The sequence below is a fragment of the Tetrao urogallus genome (genome assembly GCF_951394365.1).
Source record: "Tetrao urogallus genome assembly, chromosome: 6".
Taxonomy (NCBI): Eukaryota; Metazoa; Chordata; class Aves; order Galliformes; family Phasianidae; genus Tetrao; species Tetrao urogallus.
Genome location: NC_136819.1, coordinates 25,038,040 through 25,059,555, shown reverse-complemented (window position 1 = coordinate 25,059,555; position 21,516 = coordinate 25,038,040). Strand labels below are relative to the sequence as shown.

General features: G+C 44.6%; 1 protein-coding gene across 1 annotated transcript in view; it reads left to right on the top strand.

Annotated features, from left to right (window-relative positions):
* Positions 1-17,022: 17,022 nt before the first annotated feature.
* The window catches only part of RPAP1 (RNA polymerase II associated protein 1), a gene marked incomplete at both ends in the record, with an annotated part of 32,797 nt that continues 28,303 nt past the window's right edge, over positions 17,023-21,516 (top strand). The window contains 4 exons of the mRNA XM_079537284.1: positions 17,023-17,212; positions 18,189-18,337; positions 18,876-18,968; positions 20,615-20,798. Of these exons, the coding sequence (XP_079393410.1) occupies positions 17,023-17,212; positions 18,189-18,337; positions 18,876-18,968; positions 20,615-20,798 (616 nt within the window). The remainder of the gene's footprint in view (positions 17,213-18,188; positions 18,338-18,875; positions 18,969-20,614; positions 20,799-21,516) is intronic.

Below are 21,516 nucleotides of genomic sequence, written 5' to 3'. Positions count from 1 at the left end.
CCTTGGCCATCACCGGCGGCGGGGGCTCCGGGCCCCCGAGCCGCCCCCCGCGCCCAGGGCCGCCCCGCCGGGTCTGCCCGGCTCCTTCCACCATCCCAGGCAGGCGGGCAGGGAGAGAGGGAGGGAGGCGGCGGAGGGGAGGAGAGAAAGGCGAGGCGGAGGGGGGGTGCCCCAGCCGCTCACGGCCCCCCCAGGTGGGCAGCGAGCGCCCGGCGGCTCCCGGAGAGCCTCTGCGGAAGGCTGAGAGCCGCGGGGTGAGTCCTTCCCGCACCGGGGGCTCCTTCCCGCCCCCCTCCTGGAGCGAGCTGCCCCCGCCCCTGGGATGCTCGGCACGGCTTCACGCCTCCGCCGCCCGACCGTAGCCCCCGACCGCCTCTCCCGAAGCCCGCACCCCTCCCGGGCTGGCGGCGGCACCGCGCGGCTGGACGAGGCGGCAGGACGAGGGGGAGGAGGAGGAGGAAGGCTGCCCCTGGCACCGGACGGCCAAACTTCTCGAGAAGACCCGCTCCTCTCCCGTCCGCTGAGACCAGCAACGGGAGCGAGCCCTGGGGCTGCCCCAGCCCTCTCACACACGTGTACCCTCGGAGAATTTCTGCCGCGATGCCTGCGACAGAGGAAATGGAGGAACCCCGCTTCTCCTGTCCCTTCCTCCCTCCCCTCTGCCTCAGCCTTCCTTGCGGGTTCATCCATCCAGCACAGGTTCCCCCCCAAGCAGCCTCCCGCAAACCCCCTGCACTGTCAGCATTCCCTCCTCCCACCTGCGCCCAGCACATCCAGGCATTATCCGCTGTCCTGCATCCAGGACTGGTGTACTGCACCATCTTATCTCTGCATGTTTGCTTCATGTTTCATTACACTCTTTGCCTTGTGAGGCTCATCTCATTTGATCTGTTTCTCTCTCTGTGCCCTACAGCAGTATGTATTTTAAATGCTTCGTAAAATCTTGCAAGCAGGCAAGTGAGCAGACTTGAAGCATCAACCTTAGCTTTAATATTCACACCTCAACTCCTGCCACAACATGCTTGCAGCTTATCAGGCGTGCTGCTCCGCACAACTCTGCTCCAGCATAAAGGCTGCATGTGAGGTTGGCTGAGGGGGCCCGTGGAGCAGTGGGTTGCTCGGCCCATGTGTGTGAACATACAGAGAGAAAAGCCCCAAAGCTGGGATTTTCTAGAATTGTTGTGTCTGCTAGATCTGGATTTCAGGACGCTGATTGCATGGGATGACTCTTGGCTGATTCCAGAGGGAGCAACCCTCCTGGCTTTGGAGATGAAGGACACCAATGAGAGACACTTGGCAGCCTCCCTTTGGCTTCTGTACCTTTTGAACACATAGCAGCACGTGCACTGCCACCATAAGTGCAGCCACATGGGACTTTTCCTCCCCTGAGCTCACCTCCTTCTGCCAGGAGTTGCATTTGCTCTGCTGCATCCAGCATGTATGTGCAAAGTAGTCTGGCTTTTGCTTCCGTCAGCCCTGGAGAGGAACTGCAGGAAGCACACGGTGCTAGGCAGTACAGTGCAGGTTTTCTAAACCACAAGAAAACACATGTTTAAAATACCTTGCTTCATTTCCGTAAGTGGCACAACGGGGAACAATGTCTCAGGGCTAAGTTGGCCAGCAGACGGCAAGGAGTGGATCACATCTGGGGTGCAGGAAGGAGCATCAGAGAATGCGTAAGGAGTGCCCCTGCCTTACCCGGCAAGACCTATAGGGGAAGAGAGAAATGAAAATCCCGGTCTGCGTGGTCAGCTTGTGCGTTTGTGTGGTTGCTTTCAGTGACATCATACACACTATAAAAATGGTGGCAGTGCTGATGGAGCACTGCGGTTAGAGGGGAAATGTGCCAAGCCAGAGAACTGTCCCTGGAGGTATCTGTACCCAGTGTTACATGAGTGCCAAATTCTCCTGGTAGGGACTGTTACACAGCACCTGTCAAAGGCACCAGCAGCAATGATGGGAAAAAGCAAAAATGGGGTTCATCGTGCTGTGAGGCAGCAAAGAAGGGCATCCCTATTTCATAAGGTGACAGGGGTGAGCAGTTCTCTGAAGTCAGGGACTCAGCTGCTACAGAGAGCAGGGAGACACTGTGGAGGGAGGTGTCAGCAGCCCAGCCAAACAGACCAGGAGTAAGAGCATCAGATTTAAAAGCTGAGTCACACAAGGACAGAAAACAAAGACCTGGCAGAGCTCAGGTCTGTCTGTCAACCCATGCCAAACAGTCACCTCTGTTTAATAAATACATCTAATACCCACTGGGCTTTGCGGCAGCCTGAACAGCTTCAGGATGGTTTTTAATTTATTTTCATTTCCGCAGACACTCTGCTTTTGATGTTGAATAACCTGTGATTTATTTAATCTAAACCAATCCTGTCTGGTGCTCAGGTCTGCAAGCAGTCTCAGCGACTGGCTTTCCAGCCCTTCCACCTTTAAGAGAAGAAGACATTTCCTGAAGTGATGTACCCCCAGCTGAGCACAGGGTTTTGATCCAAAAGGCAAAGGTTTGTACATCTTTCTACCTGACATACTGTCAGCATCCTGGTGGCACCTGAAAATCATGGGAAAAAACCTGAAGATGAGGCAGACCCAGAGAAGGGATAATGAAGGTTGCTAGCCCTGAGATTGAAGATTTAGAAATGTCATCTATCACTCGGTGCTGTTATTTCCACCTCTGTGGCTCCAGATTCAGCGCATCAATCTCCGTTATCAACTTTCACAACCTGAAGAAACAGGCGAAAAAGGAAAAAAAAAGGAATTCCAGAAAGTACTGGAAAAGCTGTGCAAAGCTCATTTTTTTAATTTCAGAAATGCAGAGGATCAGTGTCACTGGTGTAAGCTGCCTGAAGAGGCTATTTTTGTTCTTTAGAAGCTTTTCCCTCTATTTTAACATGGATTAATTATGAATATTTATATATATATTACAAAAAAATATGATGAGCAGTTTGCAGGCTGGCTTGCAAAATATGTATACCATATTGTAAAAATCAGCTCCTTTTTCTGGGCTTTGTGCCTGGTCACTCACTCTCTCTAAATGGCAAGCAGAGAACAGAGACAATGCATGTTTGTGGTGCTGCCTCCCCTATTCAGAGCACCAAGGAACTGGTGCAGTCAGGAATGAACTGACTTGTGTGTCCATGTTGGTGTGAATGGCACTCCGAGTGTGCCTCTGCCGAAACGCCACTCATCTTTCCTCTGAGCTTGGCTAGGACACAGCACAAATTTAACAGGCAGAATTTTGTTCCGCTCTTTAATGAGACACACTATTTGGGCTAAATTTGCAAAGGTCTGATATGAAGTATACATAGGAGCTTGCTGCTTGTCTTAAAGATGAGACTGCTATGGGGATCATGAGTGCTCACGGCCATCAAAAGTCACAGAGCACTTTAATGAAAGAGAAACATTAAGCCTCCTGTCTGGGGGAGATTCCTACTAGGGAAATTGCACTGACATCTTCAAATCACTTCTCTGCTGCTCCAAGAAACAGCATAAATTAATATACACTGTTAACAAACTGCCACATGCTGCCCCAAAGTGAACAGGAATGGGAAGAGTATTTCCAATACAGATGGTTTCTAAGTTGACTTATGCAAATAGGCATATTGGAAGAGAGGAGCTATTGCTAAATATAAAATAAGTCATGCTGTCCTACCACTTGTGTGAGCTGCCAAAGAATGAGACAGCCTATCCCTAAGGAGCAAGCCCACTTGTTTCAACAGGATTTTAATCAGCCCTTAATGTAGGGGAAAAAAAAGAAGAAGAAAAAAAAAAAAGAGGTGCATCTCTAGTTAATAACAAGCTCTTTCCTTTCTGAAATTATGAATTTAAACATTTACTGGAATCACAAGTGGCATTTCCCTCACTGTACCTGTTTATGAGCCGATATAATTTAAAACATCTATTAGCCTTTGCAAAGCCTGTAAAGGGAGAACACTGCATTGCTTCAATATTAGTGCTTAGTGTAATATTTGTGAATTAAATTGTGGGCATACCAAAAGAGAATCTGTCTGAACCATTCATAAAATGAGCTTTGATATTCTTTTAGTAAGTAAAAAGCTGAAGAGAGACATCAATAATTTATTAGCACTTGGATTACATCCTCTGGCACTTGTAGTTTACTGCCTTCTTGGAGAAAAAGAGGACAAGGGCAATATTGTCTTCTGGGTTGTGAAGCTTTTGCATTCTCTAACATGGTGGTGTTGACAAGGGAAGCCTCATTTTTAGTGGCATTCTGACTCTGACAATACCCGTGCCTCTCAGCATAATGCTCACAGCTCCAGGAAGCATGGTGGGATGAACCATCAGCCCTGTGTCGTGCAAGGCCTTTCCAGATGCCAGCATGAAATGACACAGGAGGCAGCAGTACCATGCCTAGTACACAGGTAGCCCTGCTGTAAATGACAGATCATTGTCCAGAGAGGCCTGGGCTTCAAATAGCTAATGTACAAAACTGGGGTGGCTACGGGGAGCCAATATGGCTGGACAGCATGGGTACCACTCAGAGAGATGTGAAGCCCAAGACAGGGGCCCTTTCCAGAGGCCAAAGTGCTCCTCATTCCTTGTCACCTCCTGCCATGGTCACTTCCTGGCACTGCTCATCACCTTCTCTTCATTTCTCAGTCAATCTCTTTATTCCAGGCTTTTTTTCTTTTCTTTTTTCTGTGTTCCCTCCCCCCAGTTCCCTCCAATGTCCCTGCCCTGCTTCTTACCTTCCCTTTCCTGGTGGCAGTGATGCCGGCTCTTCAGCTCTAGGCTTAGTAATGCTATTGCTGTCTTGTGCAGATATGCCAGAATTTGCACTGACATTTGCTCTTTTTCATCAGAATGAAATGTTCTTCCTTTGCATCTATTTCTCTGGCTTTCAAATTTGGCACTAGCCATCTATTTCTCTTTCCCCTATCTTGCTCTTTGTGACGTGCTGTTCCCAATGCCTGAACAATCAAAATGACCTAGCCTCCTCCTTTCCCAGCTTTGCAGTTTCTCAGTCCTGAGGAATCTTCCCCCATTCTGTCCCAATCACTGCCACTGAGAACTGCACCTCCTCTTACTGTACTCCCTGAAGTTGTTCTCAAGAAGCACTCAGCAAGAGCATTCCTCTGCTAACTGAACTGCAGCAGAATCCAACCTCTTCCCTTTAGGGGCTGCTTGTGAGGGAGGACGTCTCCAGCCACCACTGACAGAGTACATGCTGTTCTCTCAGCCCCAGGTAGGACACAAAGGGCTATAGGCAGCATGAAGAACCTAGAGCTGCCTCTGCCCTTCTCTATGCACAGTTTTTTTGTTTTCTGCAGCTGCAGACATTTCCTACTCTGTGAATACTGAACAGAGCTGGATAAAAGCAGAGAGATGCTCTGAGAGGCAGGCAGCAGTGAAAGGCCATGCCCACCACGGCCTGAGTCTGAGAGAGGACTTTGCCCGTGTTATGCCAAGTCTGAGTTGATGTACCCTGCTGTTCAGAGGGATTTTTTAATGCTACTCACAAAGTGCTTTGGAGCAAATGAGGACAAAAGTCTTTTTATAAGTATTGCAAAGGCATTTCAATTTTGATGGTCTGCTACACACAATTAAGAGGAATTTGAGCCCCTAGAATCTCTCCTCAGCACTGAGGGGCTTCATGAATCAAAGGGGGTAGCAACTGAAGAAACAAAAGGAAAGGGAATTTGCTTGTTATCACAACACTTTGTTATCTTAAAAAGGAAAGAGAGCTCTTTAGACACAGTGGCTGACCAGAGGAGCAATCAGCAGCGGCTTTAAGTAAAACACAGAGTGCACAGCTGGAGAAAGAGCAAATGCGTACTTCTGGTCCTTAGCAGGAACACCTAACTATCTTGGCCATCTCGTTTCCAAAGTTAAACCCAGGAGCCCAAACCTATGCATTGACCTCCATGTCTCATGCCTTCTGGTGCAGAACAGCCATCTGGGCAGTGACACTCCAGAGCCAAGATGATAATTTGGCGGGTTCCCAGTATTTTCCCATGGGAAAAAAGCTGGGCAGTTGCTGCTGCTGTACGTCTCTAGAAGGCAGCCTGCCAGCCCCCAAGGCTCTTGTCCAGTGCCAAGCAGATCTTTAAATGCATGGCCCTCAGTGACAAACCAAAATGAAAAGGTGCCCATACATATCTGAGCAATTGGTGCTCCAACACGGTGATATTGTGCAGCCACTGGTGTGATCTCTGCAGCTTCTGCTGTAACTGTGTCACTGAAGAAAAGGGCTTTTAAGTGTTGGTGCTGCTAGCGGCACTGCTTGCCGCTAACCGGAGGAGAGCTCTGCCTGACAGCCCTCCTCTGGGAACCATCGACTCCTCTGCTCCTGACGTAGGCAACTGTCACGAAAGATCACAATAGCTATAAATGCCTTTGCAAATAAAATTAAAACAACAACAACAAAACAATGAAGAGAATTTGTTGTCAGGCAAATAATGAGCATAAGAGAGCACTGTAGAAAAATGTTTTCACAACAAACTGGTAGAGAAATGTGGGTAGCTGAAGCTTTCTGATGACTTTGCTCCCCTCACCAAGTACTACCAGCGAGGGAGGAGTCCCGTCCTGGTGTTAGGCAGACACCAAACTTTGCAAGTATTGAGCCTCCAGGAAAAAAAATGAATTAAAGAGGGTGATAATATCTACTGTATGGAAGGCCAGCAAAAGCATTTCTTTGGTCTACAAGGTGACAGAAGAGTTCAGAAGCAACTTTGTATCACTACCACATTTACGCGTTAGATCATCAGGGCTCTAGAAGTTTCCTTTGAATACTCCTCTTCCTAACACCACTTCCACCTCATTGTACCCAAATTGTTACCTTTAGACAAATGCCTTTTGCTAGCTTGATGGACTCTCCCTACCCAGGAAGCTAGGTGAATGCAGTGTGTGCTGCTCCTGGAGAAGCAGAAGTGCATACCACCAGCATGCTCCTCTGGCAACCCACAGCATCTCACGTCATTCCCAAGGAGATGGAAAAACAGCTTTGGCCTAGGGAGACTGCAGGGGTGAATCCTTGCAATGACAAGGTACAGCAATCTACAATGGCCCTTGATATTTTCAAAGATGAAGGCAAAACCCCAACTCTGTGTGACTGCAGCTAGTTCTGCCAGATCACTTAAATCATCAGGACATCACGATCATCACTATTAAAAACTCTTGGCAGATCTAGCAGCATTAGCATAGCTATTTAGAGTTAAGTACTTCAGGCTCGGTTCTCCTGGCAGTATGAGCTAGCTGCTGAACACGCACCTTCAGTGAATATTGAGCTCCCCAAACCAAGCACATAGCAAAGGCCATGCCTTCTGTTCCAAGGGTGTGAGACTGGGATTCTGGGAGAAGTGAGCTACTTTGGGCACTCCTTTTGATGCACATTCTGTTTGGTGCAGGTGGGATTTGTATAAAGATGCATGTATAACTGCCACCCTGCTTAGATGCAGAAGTAGAAGGTTTACCCCAACCTTACATAAGGAAATAATCAGAAGTCAAGAAAGGAAAAAATCCTGAACTGAGGTTTGCCACTGAGGATAATCATCTGAGCACATCCAGTGCTTTAAACTGTCTTAAATTGCGTGAAATATGAGGCTTAGGCATTTTGACAGGCTTTCTTTAAAATCTACAACAGTGGACTTGATTGCATCCACCACTTTGCTCAGATTTTGGCAGACAGATCCAGCAACAGCCATGAGTGACACTATCCTCAGCCCAAGGAAGCTGAAGTACAGAGACGCTGCTTCCCTCTCCATGATATAAGAGGTAGATGGCATTTCCAGACAGGGTCAGCTCAGAGACTGTTTTCATTTAAGCCTCTGTGAATCAGTGAATGTCAATGACAGTGTATTTGCCACTGCGCAAACAGTGATTTTCACCTGTAATACTCTTCAGATGCAATGTTTGAATGACCTGACTATGGAAGCACACTTGCACAACTGCCCCTTCTGACTTCCACAGTGGTCTGTCCTCTGGGGTCTCAGCTGTACGTCAGCTCACTTTTAGTTGGATTTTATTTTGACATTTGTATGAGGTGAAGAAGTCCAGTATGATAGGCATACATTATATATATCAAGCAAGAAATATCTTTATTTGCTGAAGATGTGTGTTATTTCAGGATATATTCATTTAGTCTGATAAAAACGCCATTTCTATAGAAACAATTGATAAAGCAAACAACCAAGAGGAAATCCCATGCTAACTGTTAAGAGCCAACATAATGCCTAGCCCTAGCAGATGCACTGCTAGAGATGAGTAAATACTTTGCTGTTTTGGGCTTTTAAAATATGTAACCTCTTCCCCTCACATGGTTAAATCAATTCACATAGAGCATGGATCCATGCTTTTTATTGGTGAGCACACGGAGGTTTGCTTTAAAATATCTTTGCTTTACATAGCCCTAGGAATCCAAGCAGCCTACAATCAGTGAAGTGCTTTTGTCACAGACAATGCTTTTGTGCTTCCACTCAGCAGGTAGGCCAGAGAACTGCAGAAAAAGCCACCCAAAGTTCTATGGGCGGATCACCATCTCTCCTTTTCTACTGTGCTCTCCCATCAGCTAGAGCTGCCATTGATTACTCACAATCCAGTTCTCACACATGCACGTTTCTTCAGGAACACACATCCTTTTTTTTTATTGCCACTTGAAACTCCTGCTGTGCTTTGCTGTGTGTACTTCCCTGCTTTGCTGGTTTGGGCTCTGACTCTTCCAACTGGATTCCTGTGGAGAAAAGTGTTGATGTGCGCTGCAACCACTAATCTGAGGAACAATATATTACTGTCCCTTCCAAGCTCAAGGCTCAGACCCTTGCAGAATTGAACCTACAGCACAAATAGCAACTTGCTGCTGAATGTTTTTCCCATCAGTCTCAACTCCTTCTTACAAAGAAGAATTTGCAAGGTCTTGAATCTCAGATCTATTCTGACTTATCATCAATCCTCCAGTCCCAGGCAAACCTGTGCACTTCCCACCACTCTGCTCTTCAGCTACTCTGTTCCTGACTTTATTCTCTGTCTTCTTGAAACTAATTTTTAGGATAACCTGTCTCCTTGGCCGTCTGCTTCTTAGGCAACTCATTGTAATATGCACCTTCTCTGCAACACATACTGTTGCAATTACATGTTTACTCTCTCTAATCTCACTAAGGCCACTGCCATATTGTCTTTGTTATGATCCCTTCCATTTTACAGTTCAGTGAGAAAGCATTTGGTTGTAGACTCTCATGATTCTGTGCTTTGGAAGACCAAAAACATCTACCAGAGAGTCACATACAGCTTTTTGCTTGTGGCAAGCACAAAGAAAGGAGTGAGGAAGAATATTAGGGCTTGTAACAAAACTGATGAACTTTTAAATTAAATCTCACAAAACAGCTCTCCTCAAGTGAAGAATGTTTGAGTTTACCTCCAGTGACTCTTACAGATGCTCTGGTGGGAATTTTCCTGCCAGAATACGTTAGCAGATTCATGCAAGCGTGTAGATACTTATAATTTATAGGATAAATATGAAGATGCAGAAACATGATTTATTGATAGAGCATGAGCTATATATAGCACTCTTAACTGTATTATTAAAACAAAAGGTAAATAATTAATGGAAGGAAGAAAAGATACATAAAGCACAGTCAGTCTTGACAGGAAGTATTCCTGTCTTGCAGTAATTAAGATTAAATATATTTGGAGCACATTTTTTTATATCTTTCTGACAAAAAAGATTATTTGCTTACTTTGTATACCCGTAAGAATCACTGTGTGTGGCTGCAGAACTTATGCAGCCAATGTGAGCAAAACTGGAGAGGAGGGAAATGCTTACAGCTACTCAGTTTGAACACCACTCTACGCTCAGGATAGAATTACCACCTGTGCATATTGACCAGTTACACCTGGTAAACCCTCGGTTTAGTTTCAGGTTAGATACAACTAGTTTTTCTAAATCCAGTTCTGCCCATTCATGTGACAAGCATTGCAGAAAAGTACAGGCTTACTTCAGCAGAAAGCAAGAAACGAAGTTAAGTTTTTTATTAGAATCTGAGAATTACCCAGGCAAAGCAAAATTCTAGCAACTGTTTACATATCTCATATACACATTTCTTGAGTTCAAGAGGAAAAGATGATGAGCAGATCAGCCCTAAGAACAGTAACTCAGACAGGGCCTGTGATGTCTCAGGCCATCTACTTTGTTGAATTGATTCTGTTCAAGATACATACAGTCAAATATCCTGTAACAATATCAGGATATATATTTTCTCACTGGACACATAGTAACTTATTTACATCATTTCCAAACTAACAATGTTAGCAAGGTCAAAGTGACCTTACAAATAGTTATTAAATTCCCTGGAACCAGAACAGCTCAACCTCATAAGCGGCTGTCCAACAGTCTACAGTCTCAACACTTAACTGGAAAACATTCCAGTGCAACCAGTGCCAAAGCTTTCCTGTCTTATTACCAAGTAACAGAACCCTGTCTTTCTAAGACCCAAGGCAAATCATTCCTAAGTTTAGTACCAGCAAAGACTCAGAGTTGGAAAGGTCTATTCTCACCAGCACATGTGCCAAACTCTTCAGTAAAATCAATGCCCTCTTGTCTTGTCTAAAGATAAACAGTGCAATAAACTAAAATTTAAGTTCCACCTTTTGCTTCAGACAAAGATTTTAAAGCAGCACTACACCATCTTTACTGAGCCACAAGTGATAGTGCACAAAAGCCAACAATGCACCAAAGGGAATATTAAACTTGTCACTTCCAGACACCAGTCCTGTGAATCCACAGAATCCCATTGCTATCAGCAACATCAGACGGTTCCATGGAAAAGGTTTATAGGAACTGCTGCTCTTAAGTTTTAACTACAAGAAACTTGATCAATTATTTCAAAGTGCATCTTACATCCCAAACCAGCAGAATGTGGAATGACAAAACTAAGTGCAAGATGGTGGCAGGAGGGAAACAATTGATTTCAGTGAAATGGAGAATTGGACCTCATGTTTCTCAGTCACTGCTATTTCAGAATAGAACAGATATGACTTCGATTTCAGTTCCTTAGGGAGTGCAAAGCAGAGCTCTACCATCTGATGAACTGCAGCCCGGCAGGGCAGTACCAGGGAAGCACTCTAAACCCTCTTGAGGCTCTCTTCTGATAATCTCCAAATGTAATTTAGAGTGGATCTATTTATTCCTCCTGCCAGGGCCACCTATAAGCACCAGTAGTAACTGCTCAAACACTCGTGCCAGAATCAGGCAGAAAAATGTCTGCTCAAAAGGACAGAAATGGGCTCACTCTTGGCTATTTAGTTGGTCTAACTGGGCATCATCAAGTGTTTTTGGTGGTTCCTACCTTAAGAAGTTCTTAATGATCTAAAGCAGGGCAGCCTTCAAATTCACCATCTCAGGAACAGTATTGCTCATCAGAAGACTCACAGCTGACAGAGATATTTTTGCCCAGCGTTTTCACAGAAAATTTCCACTTTGTATGAGTTCATCACTGGTTTGCTGCCACTGCTGCAAAGCTGGTTGTCTTTTGATAGGATTATGATTTATCCTAATTTCTATGGAGATTTAAGTGTCAAAATTGTGTCTGCCAACAGTTTTGCTGTAGCATCTAACACCGTCTTCTGAAGGGATAAAAAGACTGATGAGGACATGTCACACCTTACAGTACCACGGCACTCATGGCAAGTCCTCCCCATGCAGCTGGCCCACCCGACTCAGGATCTCCAGTCTACACAAGGTTACAAAGCTGAAAGGTGGCCATGCACCAATGCTTCTGGTAGGTACAACTGCTCTCCAGCAGCTTTTAATAGAAGCTGACGTGTATGAATAATAAATGAATATTCAGACATGAATAATAAATTATTGCTCCATTTATATAGCTCTGTGTATCCCTTCTCCTGAAACACCACCACTCTCGAGCACACAAACACCTCTTAATAACGAGAAGGCGCAGATGACACATTTACAGAGATGGCTTTCTGTATGTGTGGGCACACGTTTCCAGGAGCGAGAGTCCTGTAATTACACCTGAGGCAGGACGTGCCTTTGGACCGCACAAACCAAGAGGGATTTAGGGGAAATACTTCAGCGATGAGACCCCTTATCCACCATGCGCCACGCCGGAGCACACGCAGCCACATCTCCTCCCCGGGCAGCAGAGATGCGGCACGGCCCACTAGCCGCGTATCGGAGCTCCCGCGCGGGCGACGAGGGCACAAGGCGCCAGCGCCGCCGCTGAGGGCAGGGAAAATGGCGGCGCCCCGCCCCAGCCTGCGGAGGGAAGCGCGAGCGGAAGTGACCGCGGAAGTAGCGCTGCGGCACGGAGCGGAAGTGTTGGCGGGGAGCGGCGCGGGCCGGGTGCAGGTGAGTGGTGCCCGGGCCGGCCCGCGCACTGGGCTGTAGCGGCTCCGTGGGCCTCGGGACCGCTTTTCGGGCCTGTCTTCATCTCAGCCAATCCGCGGCCCCGCCGGACCGATGTCCCGACTGCCCCGAACGCTGGCTGCTGCGGGGTCCCGCTCTAACGGCCCTCTTCAGGTGCACTGTTAGGGCCTGGCTCAGCTCTAGAGGCGTGAGGGCACTTCGCCTCCTCAGCTTGGTAATAGCAAGTGTTGTTACAGGCCTGCTTTGAGCCGTGCCGTGTGATGCTTTCACTGGCTGATAACCTAGAGCAGAGAAATTGTGCCTTTCTCTTGACAACTGGGCTGCCTCGGTGAGGCTGAGGTGTGACTGCTTCTCGCTTTAGTTCTGTATGTCAGCCAGCGAGGTCTGAGGTGTAAACCAGAAATACATTGACTGGGGGCACCGGTATGGTAGCAGGATTTCTTCTTTGACCCAAACCTGATTTCTTTTGTAAAAGAATGCAGACTTGGATGTTGAGTGCAAGTTAGGTTTGAAAATGGGGGTAAAAATTGGAAGAGAATGTCCAATTTAGATTGGACATTAGGAAGAAAATTGTTACAGTGAGGGTGGTGAGGCACTGGCACAGATTGCCCAGAGATGCAATCCCTGTGCCCCATTCCTGGAGACATTCGTGGTCACTGTGGACCGGGCTTTGAGCACCTGATGGAGCTGTAGGTGTCCCTGTTCATTGCAGGGGAGTTGGACTAGATGGCCTTCAAGGGTCTCTTTCTACTCAAATGATTCTGTGACAAGAAGATGACAACATTTAGAAATTGGCAGAATTCTTAGATGAATCTTTGTTTTTACATATAGTTGCTGCTTTTCCTTCTTTAACCCTTTCAGGTTCATAGCTGTTGTGATTTAAATTATTCTCATGGGCTGTAGATCTCTGCTGCTGCAGAAGGAAAAATGCATTGTAAATTCAGATGATCTAAAGAAAATAAAAATCAATATGATAGTGGCTTATATCAAGTAAGTGCATTTTTCTGTAGCCTGGTGGCAAATGTCAAAGTTCTTTTGCTGAAGTGTAGTAGCACTTAGCTCTGAACAAAGCTATGCTTGATTCTTGTGTTGCCTTACATCTGCTGAGGGTAGTGGCAGGGATGAATAACATGTGCCTCAGGAGCTTAAACGCTGCTCCAGGAGAACCAGAGGTATTATACGTCTTTGTGTTTTTGTAAAGTAAGTGCAGTCTTTTGTGATGCACTGGTGATGCATTCATTTATGGGAGAGCCCCTTACTGCCCTAATTGGCTTTCATCCTCAGGGTGAAGCTTTAGCTGAAATTGGTTAATCCAAGTGTGTCTTGGCAGTTGAAGCAAGCTGTTGCTTTGTTGCCCTCTGTGTTTTTACACCATTTTTCAGTTCAACCTCAACCAGTTTCCAGCTGTATTTGTAAAACTATCTGCAGGACTGGCAGGCGTTTTAACGACTGTATCTGTGGGCAGTCCAAAGCATATCAGAAAAGTATATTTTGAGATTCTTAGTACAGACAGAGAATATAGCAGCAAATGATTGCGTGTCTGGTGCATGTAGGTGCTCATGGTCTTTTCACTGCATTTCTGACCCGTTGTAGACCTCTCTAGGACAGCATCCCCCTGGGCTGTGTGTCAGCTAGGTGATGGTTCCTTTAGACAAACAGCTTTTGTTCACTTAGCTTTTAAATAGCAGGTTTCAAGATTGGAGATAACCAAACTGCATAGAGGTGGCATCAGTGCTGCTGATCAGTACTGGTAGTTATTTTTCTTATATGCTTTCTTGGAGTGCTGATGGATGAGAATTGCTCTTTATGATGGCCAGGTAAGTGTTCCTAATGTTTTTTAATGGCCTTTGGTGGGTGTGGAAACAGGTACTATTAGAAAGAAAACTATTTTCCTTACGTTTTTTTAGCATTCAAGTACAATTTGAACAATTTCTCTCTTGTTGGACTGTAGAAGAATCAAGTCAGAGGCCTTGGTTTTATTAAATTTCTAGACCCAGTTAGAACGTGGAAATAGCACATTTAAGTCTTCTATCTATTTGCTACACCAAAATAGTTGCTACCTCTGTATTACCATCTTATAACAACTTAGTTTTGGATGACTTTCTAACCTCTTAGGCAGCAACCGCAAAATTGTCGTCTTGTGACTAACAATTCTCAAGACAAATGAAAGCAGTTCCAAGCTCCAGTTTATTTCTGAGTAATGTAATATGTGGAGACTCAGACAACTGTGTACGTATGACCCAGTGTGGAAGAATCCTATCACAGAAAGGTTAAGAGCACACTTTACTTACAACTAGGTGTTTTGCGTCTGCTAATCCTACTGTCATTGTCCTCCTTTTGTCTTTGAAGCCCAGGATGACAGGATATGAAACACTTGCCTTTTGATGCATGTGCTGCTGCTTAGGTGTATCAAAGCAGGACTTATCAACAGAAGTATGACCATAGCAGCCCCTGTTATGGCAGGCAGCTCCATAAATAAACAGCAAGTGCAGGTGCTTATACTTGGAGTACAAAAAAGGGAGCCATCTGCAGGAGCTGCAATTTTTGCTGTGTGTTTTGAGGGGGGAACTAGGATTCAAAGGAGTGTTTTTGCCTTTTCAGCATTAGTCAGAACTGTGGTGACATCCCAGGTGTTTTTGCTATGTTTTGAGGCAAGATATCAGCATGCTCCAATCCCATCCTGCTCTGAAGTTGCCCCTCCCTGGTGAGAGTGTTCCACAGCTGTCCTTGATGGTGTTGACAGAGAATTAAGGCATTTTCTCTGTAGGCTGGAGAGAATTTTATGGTTCGGAGGGCATGGGGGAGTTCCCTTGCTGCTATCTGTGCCATATGTGTGCTTGGTGTAAATGGAGGTTGTTGTTCTGGGACTCTTGAGCTGACAGCTTTCATTAAGGCCAGTGTGGTGAGATGTCTGATTTTGAGTAACTAACTCATGGTGCTGGCATCATATGAAGAGGTCTCTTTCTGCAGTAATGAGTGCTGAAGTGAATGGAGTCCCTGGAAACTCAAAGCCTTGGAAAATTCACTTCAAGTTGGTGCACAAAGCTCTTAAATCTGTATGCTTTAAATTCATTTTTTGCACAAAAATTGGGACAGAAAAAAAGATTTTCAACAGGTCTCGTATTGTCATTGGTTTTGCTTGAAAGCCTTGATTAAAAAAAAAAAATCACCAAAAAGCTCTGAAACAAAAGAATACAAAACTATGAAACTGCCCAGATCTCTCTTAATTTAGCATTGATGGGGTGAGCAGCCCCATATCTAACTGAGGCTGATTAAGAATGGGATCACTAAAATTGGTATAAACGTTCCAAGCATTGGTCATAAATACTGCATGAGGGAGGTAATTCTTGTGTCTATCAGCATCCTTCCCAGAAGATATCTTCCCACGTTCTTCACAATGAAAGATGATATTAGCACAAGACAAACAAAACATTGGTTTCAGGGCAGGCTGGGTCTTCATGGGAGTTGGACTTTGTTTTGGTCTGAAATTAAAACAGAGATTCACTTTGAAGCTTTGCATTTTGTCATGTGTACAGCCTGTCCACATGGTGGATGATCATAGTTTTAAAAATCCACATCCATTTCCCTTTCCAATTTAACAGTAAATCATCACTGAGTCCTGATGGTCTTTTAAACGTAGAAGAGATCAAATATGTACAAAATACTTCAAAATACCATGTGTGGGAGGGTGTCAAGTCTGCAGCATTAGTGGTGATCAGTGATTCAATTAGCATGAAATGTATTTGCAAACACTTTACTTGCTGTGTATGAGAGATGGATTGATGGTCCTGAGCTCTGGGAATGAGAGATGGAGAGTAAATTTGCAAGTATTTTCATGGCCGGTAGACAAGAGGTGGAAGAGTTGTCTTCCTCATACATTCTGATATGCACCAAGATACAGGTGTTTATAAATACTACCCCCGGCTTTCAACCCAGAACTGGTCTGAGCAGTGAATGGAAATGCTTGGAAATAGCATACCAGCATACCTCCTACCAGGATAAAGACAGTGAAACAGAGTGAACTAAAGCTGAAGTACTAAATAGGGAAGAAAAGCTTTTTTTTTTTCCTTCTTTTTTTTTCTTCAGTTGGGAGGTTAGAAAGAGAAGAGGAGCTGTAGTACTGAATATTCTGTCCACATCTACATGAACAGACCCTTGCATCCTGACTGAGATGTTTCCACTGGGATATTGAGAAAACAACAGTGTGGTGGAGGGAAGAGATTTACATGACACTGCATCTCTCACATTCTTGTTTGGTGCTGATTCTGGAGAAAGTTAAATCTACTGCCTTAGCGTAAGTACTTCTGTGGCTTTGCAAATCCAAGGCCTGTGGTTGGCATTCTGACAGTGATACACTTGTTGGCTTGCTTCTTGCTGGCTGGGTGCTACTCTGCTCCCAGCTGGATGGTAGACCAGGTGTTGTCTTGCCTAGTAGCACATTGTTTAGCAGTGAAGAACCAGTAAACTGTTTGTTTGGGATGCTGGTACAATTAGTTGTGTCCTGGGATGGTCGTGAGGGGCAGCTGCAGTATATACAGAAAGAGCAGAGCAGGACAAAAGTGAGTTGTTTTCCCTTATTGCTTCTATCCTCTCCCTAGGAAAGCCAGTTCTGTGACCAGTTTTCCTTGTGTTCAGTAGGTTCCATGTGAATGGTAAGCGGGATCAGCCCATAAAAACAAGACGACAAGATGTTCTCCAGACCTAAGCCTGGGGAGTCCGAAGCAGACCTGATACACTTTCAAAACCAGTTCCTGGCAGCCAGAGCTTCACCTGCAGTGAAGATTGTGAAGAAAGCAGACAAGAGGAAGGGAGAGGAAAGGAACACAGATGCTGAGAGACCCCAGCTACAGGACAGCAAGGATGTGGTCATGCTGGACGGTAATTTCCCTTGTGGGGTTCTTTCCTAATTACATGTATATTTTTCTGTCTCTTTCAGTGTTCCTCTTTGCTTGCCCCCATCACCTCTCTCAACTTGCTTTTTCCCCTGCGTGTGTCTTCCCTGCAATATTATTTATTCTTAGCCTCATTTGAAAATGCACGTGTCCAATATTGGTACCTCTGGTAGAACCACCTTTCCAACACACTGCCTTCAACCCATGTATCAGCTGTCTGCAGTACTCCAGCAATCCCACTGCAGGAGGTATTTCCTGTAATTTGCACTCATTCAATTCCTGAGTGCTTATTTTACCACCTAGCCAGATCCTGCTCTTAGTGTCTCTGAGATTCAACTCTGCTAACAGTTCCAGCCAGCAGGCTATCTTGATAAGCCTCCTTCCTGTGTTTTTCTTTTCCTTCAGCAGCAGTAACTGTAACACTTGTCATGCACTTAATAGTTTCAAAAACTCAATATTGTTTCTTAAAAGCAACAATTTAAATCTTACAGTGCTTGTTTCCAGGTAAGAAAATAGGATCCCTGTTTATGAGCAGTGAAAAGGAGGCCTTGACTTGCTCCTGATCATGCTAATCATTCACTTGGAGCTGTCAGTGGGAGTGTGCTTTTCTGTGAGCACAAATTGCAAGGATACAGTTTGTTTCTTGTATAGTTTTTTGCCTCTTCCTTTAATATTTGAAGTCAGGCCTGAATATACTTTCTCACTTACGCAGCCCTTTGAAATGGCCTTGATGCCAAAACATAAATAATAAAACTCTTAGGCATATTGCTCTCCAATGCTCAGCACAAGTCAGAGATGAAACTTGTATAATTGTCTTACTGCTTCTTCATCTTGTTTATTTCTTATCAGAGCAATAATATGTGCTGTTGAAGACTGTTTGGTCTGGTGCCTATTGTGCAGTAGTTATATATGAGTAACTTGGATCTTTTTTCCTTTTTATATTTTTTCTTTCCCCTCCACAGATTTTCCTGATATTCTCCCTGCTTTAACTCCTGGTCCTCCAAAAAAGTCCAAAATCAAAAGTGCCTGTGTCCACTTTGATGATGAAGATCCAGAGGAAAGACTAGAGAATCATGATCAACACATTACAGCAGTCTTCAGCAAAATCATTGTACGTCTAACTTTTATGTGATGTGTATTTTGAATGCTGTGAATTGAGCGGTGGCAGGGATGTAGAGTTCTGTTTCTGCTTCTATCTCTGCAACATGATGAAGCAGTAGTAGCACAATAAACCAGTGTCCTGTAGCATTCTTGGGGAAAATTCCGAGTATATTTTTGCTGTTAGTTAAACATGGGTTTGAACCTGCTCTCCAGTTCCGACTGCCCACAGGTCATGCTGCTTGCATGCAGCTGGGTGCTCTAGTATGAATTTGAGTGAAATTCTGATTCTCTAGTGGGGTGTTCTTGTTGCTGTGTGCTGGCCCAAATTTCCTTTATCTGAGTTTTCTGATGGTCAGTGGAGCTGGCAGCACAGCCTTTTGGAAAATAGCTTCACTTTGGCTCTAAGTAAGCACAAGGTGTTCTGAATCTGATGGCTACATAGAATAATCTTGCAAACTGCTGAGCTGAGAGCTTAGTCTGCTCTCAGCAAAATGGTACAAACGTGTCTGGCTATTGTGGTGGTTTTGAGTTGGATTTTTTTGATGCAGGAACGAGACACAAGTGCAGAAGCAGTGACCATGCCAGTGCCCACTGGAGACCCATTTCCAAGGATATTTCACCGTTCTGAGATAAAAAGTGAGGTAAGAGCAGGACCAGCTGTTCTATACTGTCTTCATTAACTATTAAAACTTTCCCACAACAAAAGGCAATGCGTGGTGAGTGATAGGACTCAGAATGCATGACTTAGCATGCTGGAGATGAGAAGCTGGCTCAGCATCTTCATGGCATTGCCTTCTTAGTATAGGAGAAAGTTCTCTTACAGAACTGCCATCAAATAGGTAGTCTATACCCTTGTATAATCAATGAATATTAAGATGTTATAATTATGAAATAAACAAGAGAGTTAGGCAAAGCAGATTATAATGACACAAAGAGAATAGATAGGACACTTAACCTATATGCTGGGCTTGCTTATGAAACTCCAGAAGAGATCATTTCCCACTGGCAGTCAGCTCTTAAATGGGTCTAGGAGAGGTGTAGCAAGGCTCCACCCCTTCCAGCAGCACAGGTGAATTGCCTTCACCTCTGCTCCCTGGCTGACTCACTGCTCACCTCAGGTGTTCAGTCAGAGGTTCAGGCTGTGATTCAGCAGTTCCCATACAACCCTACAGTTAAATAATACTGGAATCCTTTCAGGTTAGGAAAAAAGGCAGTCTCCTTCACATAACTTAAGCAGTAAATTTGAAGTAGGTTCAAATCTGCCCTATTGTTTTTTGCTTTTCTTTGAGGAACAATCTCAGTCTCAGCCCACCAGATTTGCATAAGTCTGTTCTTACTCAAGTTGCCTCTGATTCCTCCTGGAATGACACTTCAGTGCATGGATTATCTTTTACAGTGTCTTGCATTTTGAGAAAACGTTTGTTCTAAGGCTGTAAAACTGAAACCTATGGCTGCTGTTGTCAGAATAGTTGCTGTAATAGCAAGAACTGCTAGCTGAGTGGGAATCAAATGCTGGAAATTGAATGTCATTGATAGCTGCAGTTGCTTTGGAAAAAGAGTTTAGTTTGAAGGACAACTCTTTTGAGAGGAAAAAGTAGTACTTTTTAAAGCTACCAATTCTGTTTACCTGATGCAGGAGCGCACAAAGTAGCCATTAAACGTTAAGACTACCTTTTAAGCTTCTTCTCTGGACTGGGGATATGCAAGAGACTTTTTGCTCAGTGTGCTTTGGATTTCCTGTGTATCAAGCTGTTCAGAGCCTTGGTCTTCTATTGCTTAGACGAGCAGCACAATAATTTTGTCAGGATTACTGTAGCACCACTTGCCCATTTCTTACTGTGTAAATCTTTTCACCCTGGTGCTCTCTAATCACCTTATAAGAAGCCTTTTCCAAGCATGTGGTGAGCACAGTACAGTACTGCTCCATTTATCCTCAGAAATGCAAAGTATTCATCTATGTGGGGTTTCTAAGCAGCAGGAGATCTGGAACTGTTATGTTTGGTGATATTTTAGGTATACTTTCCTGGCCTCAATTCACTTACGATTAATCATCTTTTCTCTCTAGGTAGCAAAAACATTCATATGTTTTGTCTCTGTTCTAGCATTAAAATATTAAAATAGAATAGCACACATACAGAAAAGGGCAGGTGGCTGCCAGTAGCTTCTCCCATGTCACATCCCAAAGTGTTTTTTGAAAATGTCTTTAGGATCAGATCTATACACTTGTTAATGCCAGGTGTGTGGGGGAGTCTGAAGGAGAGTGGTGACACAGCTTCCTTGTTTGCAGGTGAAGGTGGGATCTGGAAGAAAAAGCATCTTTGCACAAAAGATGGCAGCAAGAAGAGCTGCTGAAAAGCCAGCAACAGCTCCCTCTGCTGAGTGCACTCAAATAGCATCAGCTTCTCTGGACGTTCTGAATCCTGAGAGATCAGCAGAAGAGGCACCAGAAGCTAACTCCAGCAATGGGGATAGTAAGTGGAGAAGGTTCTGCTTATGCAGCCTACTATATTTCCATAGCTTTAGTAACTGTTACATTACTGCACCTAGTCTTTAAATCAGAGAAGCACTATTGTCCTTAGTTCAGAAACTGTGTTCACTTGGAAGATCTCTAACATGGCAAGGATTTGAAATGGCCAGAGATCCAAATTAAAATTGTAGAGATAGAGTAGCTTTATCACTCTTTTTTTGTTGTTGTTGTTGTTTTTACACAGGGTCAAATAGATTTCTTTTTCAAGGCTTTTGCCTTCCTTTTCCTTTGTTTGTCACATGTAAAGTATTTCTTGTTTTGTCAGTAGTTTCTGCAATTTTTGGAGAAGGATTCATCTTGTGCATGACCTCTGATGCAGGTCCTCATTCTTACCTACCTAGAAATTGAAAGCTCAATCTTCCATCACTCACTGCTGTGCTGTGAGACTGTCACATTGCTCCATAAGGAATGCTGTGAGGCAGCACTGATGAGTCAGTGCCACCTCCAGCAGTTATTTATCTGATAGCACTGTGACAAGGAAAGATGAAACCAATTCAAGTGGTACTGGCATCTCTAGGTGTGCAGGTGTCTTGGGCAGTCTTATCTGCTTAGGACCAACATATGTCTGTCATTTTCCCTGACATCCTCTTTTTCACATTGGAATGTATGCCAGATGTCGTCTGAAGGTTTTCACCATCTGAGTAAGGTTTCTGTTTATGCTG